This window comes from Plutella xylostella, chromosome 14, assembly GCF_932276165.1.
Source record: "Plutella xylostella chromosome 14, ilPluXylo3.1, whole genome shotgun sequence".
Classification (NCBI taxonomy): Eukaryota; Metazoa; Arthropoda; class Insecta; order Lepidoptera; family Plutellidae; genus Plutella; species Plutella xylostella.
The window spans coordinates 2,739,172-2,750,860 of record NC_063994.1 but is presented as its reverse complement, the minus strand read 5'-3'; the positions used below and the strand labels follow the sequence as shown (position 1 = coordinate 2,750,860).

Genomic DNA, 11,689 nt, shown 5'->3' with positions numbered 1-11,689 from the left:
CAATTATTATATAATATAGGTACATAACTACTTTTTTACTTTCGAATAAAATTAACTTTACTTATAGGCAGATATAATTATAACAAACAAACAACATATCATTGGAAAAAAGTACAACGACATTATATTACTCAAGGTTGAGGCAGTTATTATTATTGTTATTTACTATACTACAAAATAACTTAATTATAAATAACTCTCATGTTTCATCAATCTGTACATTTAGTCAGTGTTTCCGTTTTATTGCTGCGTGAAATTTTTCCTTTCAGAATATTATACCCAGCAATGGTAGAATACCGTATACTAGCTAGAGTTAGGTATAATGTTAGGTACCATAATTAATAATAAAAGTCAAAAAAATAATATACTTAATTTAAAATAAGTATAAGTATAAATATTTTTATTAGGTTTCACTCGTTTTTTATTGCACTAATTACACTTAATTAAATCTTTTCTATCTGTTTACGACGCCAATTTTCACAATTCGATTAATACGAACTTTACTTTTTTAACTTTTCAATATCTTCTTCCGTGCTAATCAAAGGTGCGCCTCTAAACTCATCTTCAATGTCCTGAAGAGTTCTGTCTTTAGTCTCAGGCATTCGAAACCAGACAATTATCAAAGCATACACCATTATAGATGAATAAATACAGTAAGATCCGTGCAAATGTATAGATTCAACTAGCGTCGGAAATGTCTTCAAGTCAAGGAAAAGGGTTAGGGAAATAAACAATAGACTAACACTACCACCTATGCCTCTGTACTGTAAAGGAAATACTTCACCCGACATTACGCCACTAGTGGGTACTAGGCCCATTGCTGAAGCAAACATTTGCAAATTGATCAGCAGTAATGGAATCCAGTTGGCTTTATACACCAACATGCCATTGTATCTCAAATACCCATAACTGGCGAGGCTGATTTGAGTAACAATACTTAAAATACCAAAGGAAAATATCATCATACGTCTTTTGACTCTGTTCATGACTACAAGCGCTAAAGCATTCCCGAAGAGGCGTTGTGCATCCAGAAACACCATCCAGAAATGGAGGTTAGCTTCTGGATCCAAGAGATTGCCTAGCACTTGCATTGGGTAGCTGGCCAGAATGGTTGCGCCACTGAACTGGCTCAAAAGATACACGTGTGTCATTAAGATAATTGGCTTATACAACTCTGGCTTCCTCACAACTTGAATGAACTTCTTGAATCCAGGTTTCTGTCTTGCATCTTCAGTGTTCTGCTTGTTAATAACTGAACGCGCTTCAATCATTTTTCTTAGTTCATCCTCTTCGTTCTCCCCACGTAGCCATCTGTAGGCTTTTTTGCATTCGTCATATTTTCCTATACTGACGAGGTAGCTGGGTGATTCGGGATAGTAAAACGTCATTACGATACAGGCGAACTGAAAGCTTGTGACGATGAGGGCAGTTAGTTGCCAAGAGAAGAATGACCCAAGAGTGTGGACGATCAGAAGCCCGGAGGTATGCCCTAGGGCCATGGTTGCCAGTAAAGCACCGCGGTATCTGGGGCTGGTGTATTCTCCAAGCATCACCCCTCGCACTGGCAGCGACATCCCATAAGTGAGGCTTAAGAATGTCTTGCCGATTAATAAGTGCTGGAAAAGAAATATGAATACATAAATAACTTAAAGTCTGCAAGATGAAGACTAGTGTAAGTGGATCGATTATATATCTAATAAAAGAACCTCTACTCATTGAGGTAGATCACTAGCACATGACTGTCTAGCCGGTAGTAGTAGAATGTTTGCTGATAATTATGTTTATAATATCATGAAAGACATGAGAAGTTGGGCATAGTGTTGGTATCCGTAGAGAACAACTCCATCGCTATATTAACGATGTCCTATGGCTAGTCGACCTACTGTTACCTAGACCATAGCTGTAGCTATAAATGGTCGAAAGGATATAAACATCAAGTTTACGTTAGCATTCTTAATGCCTGGATTTAGAATAACTTAAATTCAATTTCCACATCCTTCCTTTCCTTTTGCAGTTTAGTTTTTATATCATCGTACTGATGTACCCTTAAACTCACCCAGACATTTTCAGCCATGATGGTGATGAACCAGCCAATCAGCGCGAGGAATGCGATGGCCTGTGTGGTGCGACGGCGACCCAGGCGACTCATCAGCGGTGGCACCAGCAGGTTTCCCATCAAGAATGATGGACCTATAATTGATGCTGTAACATAGAGAGAAAGAGAGAGTTAGCACATTAATCTCAAAAATATATATGCTTTTTCTTTCTTTTATAAATGCTTTTTCTCGGTTTGTTAACATCAAAACACGCCGCAGGATACGATATATAGCTTTCCGCATCCAATCATTACTATAGCCACCTTTCGCAGGTCGTCCCACCATCTAGAGTTATTCTAGAGGGAGGGCCCCACACTATGTTTGACTAATCTACTTTGCGGACTCCACTCCAGAACACATTTACCCAATCGTAATAACTTCCAAAGTGGAACATGTCGTGTTTATTGACGCCAAGACGTGACAAAGAGAGAAAGAGTGAAAACTTTTGTCACATCTCGGCGTGCGCGTCTTGCGCCCCCGTGCTAGGCCTCGCACGTCAAGACGTGACCAAAAGTTTTCACTAGTTGCACTCGCTCTTAAAACTCGCGCGTCTTGCGCCTGTGCCTCCTAGATTCATGACTCACCGATCCACGAAGCGTCGCTAGCAGTGAGCGGTATGGGCGCGCCCGGCCGCTGCAGCTGCGGCACCAGCACGGCCACGTGGCCCTGCCCGCAGCCGTGGCCCAGCGCCCCGCTCAGCACTGCTGCTGTCACGAAGCACTGGAATGTGCGGATTATGCCTAGTAAATGTTGGGGGTTTAAAGTAAGCGTCCGGGGCGCGATTCATATCTCAACCGAATATTTGTAAAGCGATACGAACGAGTTACGAGATGAAATCCGCAATGTTCAAAAACGCGATTCATAACACATATACTTTGATCTCGTTTTCATATCGCTAGTTCGTATTTGGATGGCTTGAGTGAAATGAATGAAACTATATTTTTTTTAATTGCCATGCAAAAATAATAAATACTACCACTAATTGTTTTAAATAATTTTGTTCCTAAAATATATTTTGTTGGAATTAGTGGCGATAGCAAGTATCAAGAAACGGCTTTTTAATTCAACGTTGAAGAAATTCATAACCTGTGGCACTTTTGACAGCCGCCATGTTTTCTACATAAAAACATTGATTTGCTTTGCTAATTTTCGTCTTAACGTAGTTTTTTTGAAAAATAAGAAGGAAGGAAGTTTAACTAACTTAGAGAAATACGACTGAGACATATAAGTATCAATGTATTAACCTATTTTTTTTTAAATATAATTGTTACCGGTTGTAGTCAAGAAGGTATTGTAATTTACGATGTATCCAATTTCTGTTTGAATTGTTTTAGAATCATGAACTAGGTGAACACAAGCAGCAGCCGATGTGCTTGAGTTGCAGATGGAGCAACTACGTTGTGAGAGGGCCACGGCTTCAGCCCTCACAATGATAGCTGAAGCAATGAACAGACAGGCTGCAGTCAATGAGAGGCTTCTTGAGCAGGGGCTCCTCATATGGAAAAAGGTAGGTTAATCCTAAATGTTTGGCTAAATAATAGAATCTAATTTAACTTAATTGTTACCCCAATTATGTGTTAGGAAAACTGGTGTTGAATATTTATGTTACAGTGTAGTTTTGTTAGTGTCTGTCTGTAATTTTTTAGAACAATATCATACTGAACTTTTCATTTTGTCTTTTCCAGGCTAATGAAAGGAACAATCAAGACCAGACTTAAAGTAATGGTAAGGTATAATACGTATACATCATTTATATCGGAATAAGTACAAAATATTTTTGTAGGTATATTTTTTAACTAAGGTGAGTCGGGGCAAGCGCGCCATAGTTTTTTCATAGATGAATTCAACTCAATATATCTTCTCTATTTACTGACCTAAACATGTAAATTTATAAAATTTACAATCTTTGGTTATTTGAGATAATAATGTTACGTTGATTAAGTGAATATACTGATAAATTTAGGATATAATGCTAGTTTTTTAAAAACATGGAGATAGGCGCACTTGCCTCTGAAAATGGGGCAAGTGCGCCTACACAAAATAAACCGCCAAAAGTAATGCTTAGCAGAAAAACACCAAATTTACTTGAAAGAACGTCAACAAAAAAACACAATACTTTTGGGTTATTTTTGAAAATGGCAATACAAAATAAGTTACGGCCATCAAATGAAATTCGGGGCAAGTGCGCCATATCTTTCGAGTCAGGGGTTCTCAACAATCATAGGTGGGTAGCTTTTTGAATTTTGATAAAAACTTTAATGTATGTGTAGATGAAATTTTATACTGGCATAAATTATGACAAATCACAGTAATAGGAAAAAAAAACTTTAATTTCAGGCTATAATTATATTTATTAGCATAAAAACAAAACGTACAAAATTTTCATAAACAAATTTAACAAAACTTAAACATTTTTTCTTATTACCTAGTACTTAATAGAATAGTGTTCTCGAGTTGTGATACTAGTCACTTACCAAGCCTCCAGTATGAATTTGGCTAAATAAATAAAAAAAGATATCAAAGGCAATTTTGGAAATAATCGGCCACCTTATGGTTGGTAACCCCTGCCTTGGGGCAAATGCGCCATATAAAAATGGCTGGTCCTAGTACTCAGGCGCACTTACCCCTCTCGAAAATTTTTAGGTTAAGATTTATAATTGGCTAGAAAATTATTAATTTCGCTACTAAAAAGAAAAATACAAGTAAGGATTTAAAGGAAATCTTTTAAATTATACACTCACCTTATTAGTTTCCCCAAACACTGATGATTTTCTGAGATTTTAATGGATTTGTAACACGTGCTCATCTCGTAATTGATGTTAAAATGACACTAAAAATAGAATGTCCATTATCTCAAATTAGAGCAAGCAGAGCCATCTGTGATTTAAACCCGGAACTTCATTTGATTTGTTCCATGGATGTAAGATGTCGTTAAGAGTCCCACATCAGTAGTTTTTGAGATAATAGGGGGGGGCGCTCTTACCCCGTAGGCGCGCTTGCCCCGACTCACCTTATAAATTGAAAATCCACAGATTTTAGCGGCGACGCAGTTGCGCGACCAGTGAAGCTCTGGCTCCGCGACCGGCGTGGAGCGCGCGGTCAGCGCGGCGCTGCTGCGGGGGAGGATCCCGTCCCTGCGCATTTGCCTGGCCTTCAATGACCTCACGCCTCTCTTCTTCCTCTTCTTCATGCGTCAATTCAAACAGAGGAGCACCTGTGATTACTGATTACCTAAGTTCCTATATACAATAATAGTTTAATAATTGTTAACAAAATATTGTATATATAAGTATTAATAATTACTTGTACAAAAGGCTAAAAGCATTTTGTACCAGCCAACCTATAGGAGAGAATATGAGAAAAATAATAAGACTTTAATCTTTGATTGCCATTATCTGTAGCTTTATTAAGTGGTAAAGGGACCTAATTACTACCTATATTTTTTTAGTATTTGTGATAATTCATAGAATTTATTAGTTCTATCAATAAATAAAATATACATGCATTACAATGTGTTTAATTCATGAACTTACAATTTGCACACTGAGGGAATGTGTATGCTTTCGGTTAAAATATTCTTCCTCATTCTGCGAGGGCCTCAGGCCAAAACCCACACCAATCAAATAAATATCACTAAACAAGCTTACTATAAAGGAAAATTACGAATTCGGTAAAGATGGAAACGTACATATCTCGTAGGGACGGCTGTCCGGCTGAAAAATGGCTTGAAGATCTTGGAGAGATGCGTACAAGGTCAATTTCACTTTTAGCAGTATTTTCTGAAAACGATCTAACAATTTCACCCTTTTCTTCGAAAGTTTAAAATCGCTAAAACGTCAAAATATGACAGATAAGCGATATCAAAAAGTTCAACAAAAACCGGCCAAGTGCGAGTCGGGCTCGCGCACAAAGGGTTCCGTAGCAGCAAATATAATAAACTTTAAATCAACCTATCTCAAAAACTATAAGAGATAGGGTAAACTACCCAATTATTGACACTTTAAGACGAGTCGTCTGCAAAACTGGCCATAAATACGCATAAAATATTAGTATTGTGGTATTTTTTCCGTAGCGGTCTCAGGTGTATATTCATTTATAATATTTTTGACAAAACAATGACCCTATAGTCTTAGTTTTTTATTATCAGCTATAAATTTGAAAGAACCCCTATTTCCCAATTATTGACACGGGTTTTCCAATTTATGACACCTCCTGTACCAATTATTGACATGCTTGATATTAGGTAATAAAAACCGTTTTAAACAGGAATTAAACCTTTGGGAGGGTACCATGGGTCCGGTTCTCTATTTGGTATATCACGGTGATATATTGAAACACCATAAGTGTCACATACCATAAGTCATCAGCTAGTTATCTGACATACCATATATACTGCATCTAATGTTAATGCTAGCAGACAAGTCCCACTGAGTTAGGCTGCTTCGTCTCATGATCTCCTGGGCATTTCTCAAAGGTTCCAGCTAGTGCGTCCTGCTGCTGATGCCATATGGTTCAGAAACGTGGTCACAGCTGGGCTAACAGGTCCACCGGTATAAATTCGTAATGCGGACTGAACTGGTGTAATCAATCCATCAGAGATCCAATGTGAGATGCCAATAGGCCAGCCACCCAAGAAGAAAGACAGTTGGAGTAATCGAGTTCTCGAGTGGAGGTAACGAACAGGCAAGCGTGACATAGCATGCTTTTTGGCCGTCAGGACCGAGGCTGATCTTAGACCTGGTAAAGACTTGCCGGAGGAGAAAGGCCAAAGAAAAAGTGTGGTGTAGCTTTGTCGCATCTTTATTTTGATGAAGAATCATGAATATGCCTCTGATATCTCCAGTTTATGCTCGCAGAACTACACGTAGCATCCTTGAGGGTTGGCCTGTAGATAAACATGTTCAAGACTAAGGTAATGTCCAGTGTCCCAATAGAAACGAATGATACAGCTGGATATCATTAAATTTTGTGAATCTTAACACCTATCTTGATAATTGTTTACCCGCCGGGTCAGAATCCCAGTTTAAACAGATTACGAGGTGGACTCAGCTGGGTGGGAAGTGTGCAGGACACTTTTGGCCAGGCAAAATGATGACAGGTGGACGTAGAGCAGTTGGCAGGCCACTTGATAGTCAGACGACTTCATATAGGTTGCAGAAAGGCAGTGAGAAGTGAACCAGAAAAAGTTTTTTTTCTCCTTCACTTCTCACTGCCACTTTTATGGTAAGCTCCCATAAAAATATTTATCGTTTATGAGCGTAATTATTGACACTTTGCCTATATATAGACATGTCAATAATAGGGAAATAGATTACTGACACTATGTCGATAATTGGATTTCACTGTATTGACACTGTGTCATGAATTGGAAATTCGTGTGGGATAAGTGATTAAATAGTGTCAACGTGATCATTATAGGATATACTACCGGAAAAAGCTAAAATATTAGCATGAAAACAAAAAAAAATCCTTCCAATTATTGACCCAATATGTCAATATTAGGAAAATATACCAAAAGTGCTACCTATAATTGACACCACCTAAATTCGAAGTTAAAACCGAAAATAAGTGGTTTTTTAGGTAAGAAATGGAAAAATAATTTTGTTCCCTTTTCAGTCCAAATAACAAATTTAACAATTTTTTTAAATAAATACTAGCAAATTTATTCCTAAAGTAGCCACTGTCCTTTGCAAAAAGCGATTCAAGATGGCGGAATTTAAAGAAGTCACGGAGAGGCACGAATTGTCTATGTTTTATTGGTCAGCCATTGCTGTAAAAATGACTGCCGAGTGCTACCATTACAGAATAACTATTACTGCTGCATTCAAAGATAAATATAACTAAATAGAACGAAGCGTTGTCTTGTTTTCTTTAATTATTCCGCGCTGTGTCAATAAATGGAGGGGTGTCAACAATAGGGTAGTTTACCCTACTTTGATCAAACCAAAAATCGTTGAAAGAGTTAATTAGCATGCATCACCTCTATTTTTTTTAGAATTTTATACCCCGTAGTTATAAAAATAGAGGGGGGGGGGGGACATACTTTTTACGACTTTGAGAGCTGATATCTCAAAAACCGTTCACTTTAAGAAAAATGTTTTTTAGAAAACTTTATATCATTTTAAAAGACCTTTCCATTAATACCCCACACGGGTATTTACATCGAAAAAAAAAATTTCATCCCTCAGTTACATGTATGGGGGGCCCCACCCCCAATTCTTTTTTTTACTATTTAGTGTCATATTTTTGTAGCGGTTCATACAACACATATTCCCATCAAATTTCATCACTGTAGTACTTATAGTTTCCGAGTAAATCGGCTGTGACAGACGGACAGACGGACAGACGGACAGACGGACATGACGAAACTATAAGGGTTCCGTTTTTGCCATTTTGGCTACGGAACCCTAAAAATGACATGAATCGCGTCATTCTCCATTCCGTTCATTCATTTTGCGATCTCGAAACGATCTTACTATGTAGCTTGTTTTTAGTGCCATGTGAATCGCAATTTCTTAGCTCGTTCGTAAAAATCTGAAAACGAGATGAAAACGAAGTTGTTTTTTGTGACACGAATCACGAGCTATTGGTATCGCGCATATCGCACTGGATTTTTTATAAATCTATGGAGAAATCAACGGCAAGTTGCGCTTCGTGGATCGATGAGTATAGTCACAAACCTTGAAGGCCTAGCACGGGGTGCAAGATACGATAAGACGCGACAAAAGTTTTCCGTCACACTTCGCTCTTGAAACCGCGTTATGTAAGTGAGCGCGTCGCAAAACCGGTGCGTCTTGCGCCCCCTGCTAGCCATCCTAGGTTCGTAACTATACTGACCGATCCACGAAGCGTCGCTAGCAGTGAGCGGTATGGGCGCGCCCGGCCGCTGCAGCTGCGGCACCAGCACGGCCACGTGGCCCTGCCCGCAGCCGTGGCCCAGCGCCCCGCTCAGCACGGCTGCGGTTACGAAGCACTGGAATGTGGGGATTATAACTATTAATATTGAGGCTTTAAAGTATGTAAGCGTCCAGATATCAATATAGTACGTATTGCACAAAACGGAATATCATAAATGTCAGAAATAAACTGCCAGCTACGCTTCGTGGATCCGTTAATATAGTCACAAACCCTGTAGGCTAGCACTTTCTGCGCCAAGATAAAATTCGCGCGTCGCAAAACTTTTGTCACATCTTGCGCCCCGTGCTAGCGATTCAAGGTGTGTGACTATACTGACCGATCCACGAAGCGTCACTAGCAGTGAGCGGTATGGGCGCGCCCGGCCGCTGCAGCTGCGGCACTAGCACGGCCACGTGGCCCTGCCCGCAGCCGTGGCCCAGCGCCCCGCTCAGCACTGCTGCGGTTACGAAGCACTGGAATGGGGGGATTATGCCTATGTGTTAATGGCACCTATGTATAATATTGGCACGGCGTTTAACGGACTGTCATAAAATATGTATAAAACTAGTTCCGTTTCGTAGATCGGTGAGTATAGTCACAAACCCTGAAGGCCTAGCACGGGGTGCAAGATACGATAAGACGCGACAAAAGTTTTCCGTCACACTTCGCTCTTGTAGCGCGATGCGTGTCGCAAAACTTTTGTCACATCTTGCGCCTCGTGCTAGCGACTCAATGTGTGTGACTATACTGACCGACCACGGCCACGTGGCCCTGCCCGGACGCTTAATAGAACATGACTACAAAAAAAACATAATTTTTCGTCCTTAACTTCAGAACGATTTGGGATAATCGTTTTTCCCAATTAAGGGTTAGCGCTACATCGTAAGCAACGAACGCATCGCATTCAATATTCTGTGTAAAGACATTCACACAAGTGCGTCCACTTTATAGGCATTGCCGACGTCGTATCTCCATACATTTATTATTATTATTATGTTGTGTCTTTACCATCACGGGACCATGGGGTCCCGGGCATTTGGAAGGCGTGCATGGGGCCGAAGCCAACATGTAGAGGCCCGTTTGACAACATTAATCTATATGAAATGTGACACCAACCGACGATTTTCCTTGTGTAAACTATAGAGTAAACCCATGGAAAATCCCCGGTTAGTGCAGAACTATTGTAGGATATGGACAAAACTAATACAGGGTTATGGAAGGGGGTGCTAAATGGACTGGGTAACTGGGACTATGGAAGGACTATGGCCCCTGCCTGACCTATATGTTTCACACATTATTTATTTATTATTATTATTATTATAAATTCTTTATTGCACATAAAAACATTGTACAAAGGCGAACTTAATGCTAGTAGCATTCTCTACCAGTTAACATTTGGTGATGTCGAGAAAGTGGTTGGTAGTGCGATAGGCTGAGAGGAGAGAAGTTTATCTACTTAAAACGAAGCACAGAGATATACTTACTTATACATAATAACTATACAAATTATATACCTACATTATATTATAATATACCTAATACATACTAATAATACAAAACATACTAAACTAACTATAATTTAATATCATCGAATACATCGATATCATCGATAACAGTTTGAAATTTTTAAAAATTTTTTTATTTAGATTTAAAGTACTTTAAAATTAAATCATTACTTAGTATGTTGTTGACAAAACCTGGAATTAGTCTAGGCCCTAGACTAGACTCTAGGGTCATCCTTTCAGGATTAGCTAGTCAGATAAGTTGTCAGTCGCCGATTGCTCAGGATATGGTGCGACCGACGTATGTTTATAAGGTACTTACAGTGGAAACATCAGTCAGGTAGGTTCCTTTTAGTACGAGAGCCCACGACCAAAACCATGTCTCATATCGCAATACAGCAAAATCCCTATAAAATCGTTAGATTGTATGATTCTGAACCCAACTAGGTGTGTAGTAACGGTCGAAAATGTAGCAACTCAATTTATAAAACCCACCTATACATTATTATAACATGATTTATCTTACTTGTCTTAAGAGTGGAGTGACATCCTTTTTATACTTTTTATCACCATCACTTTTCATGGTTAACCCACTATTCCTGCTTCACACATGGATTTGATTAAATATATATTTCAAACAGCTGTATTTCATAAATTAACTACATCACTATGGAATACATCATGTATCATTTACGTTCCCTTGACTAAATAGTAAGAAACAGTTTGTATTTTACTACTTGATAAGATGTGCAAATTTTCAGAATGATTATGATGAGATAAGAAATGTAAAGAAACGTGTTTGGGATAGACAACTATATTTTATTGCCTACATGAACACTGTTATATGTATCATAACAGTAGGCATAACGGGTAGGCAGATATGCATTGCTGCACTAAATTTTCTTCTACTCACTATACAATGTTTTCGGGCACCAAGATTATTTAAAAAATCATCCAAGCCTAGAATCGAACATTCAATCTTCCGCCCCTTTATTCAGTAACCTATGCACTTTACGGATGAAGAATATGAAGATAGCTATACTCTTAAGAATCGGCAATGCTCGGATAAAATATTGTAAAAAGCTGAAAATTTCCACATAAGAAAATAAAATAATGTCTTTAGCAATACCTCTAACTGAAATTTCCTTATCGGCTATATAATTATTCTCGTGCGCGACTGTAAATACACTCGCG

The 11,689-nt window shown here is 38.7% G+C and overlaps 1 protein-coding gene and 1 long non-coding RNA gene across 2 annotated transcripts; one reads left to right on the top strand and one right to left on the bottom strand.

The window, feature by feature from the left end:
* Positions 1 to 59: 59 nt before the first annotated feature.
* LOC105385803 (facilitated trehalose transporter Tret1) lies at positions 60 to 11,209 on the bottom strand. The gene is made up of 4 exons (XM_048625386.1): positions 11,022 to 11,209; positions 2,681 to 2,816; positions 2,057 to 2,202; positions 60 to 1,616 (listed from the first exon to the last, which is right to left on the bottom strand). Exons 1-4 carry the CDS (start codon positions 11,076 to 11,078, stop codon positions 501 to 503), a joined length of 1,455 nt encoding a protein of 484 aa, XP_048481343.1. The 5' UTR covers positions 11,079 to 11,209; the 3' UTR covers positions 60 to 500.
* On the top strand, positions 3,333 to 5,212 carry LOC125489460. Its single transcript, XR_007267016.1, has 3 exons — positions 3,333 to 3,603; positions 3,782 to 3,821; positions 5,129 to 5,212. It is a non-coding gene; the product is annotated as an uncharacterized LOC125489460 (long non-coding RNA).
* Positions 11,210 to 11,689: the final 480 nt, after the last annotated feature.

Excerpts from the sequence above, each read along its gene's own strand:
- LOC105385803 (XM_048625386.1), bottom strand. The coding sequence starts at position 11,078 with ATGAAAAGTGATGGTGATAAAAAGTATAAAAAGGATGTCACTCCACTC. Across the intron at positions 2,203-2,680 it reads TAGCGACGCTTCGTGGATCG|CATCAATTATAGGTCCATCA; the intron begins GTGAGTCATGAA and ends TCTATGTTACAG. Across the intron at positions 1,617-2,056 it reads TCATGGCTGAAAATGTCTGG|CACTTATTAATCGGCAAGAC; the intron begins GTGAGTTTAAGG and ends TTTCTTTTCCAG.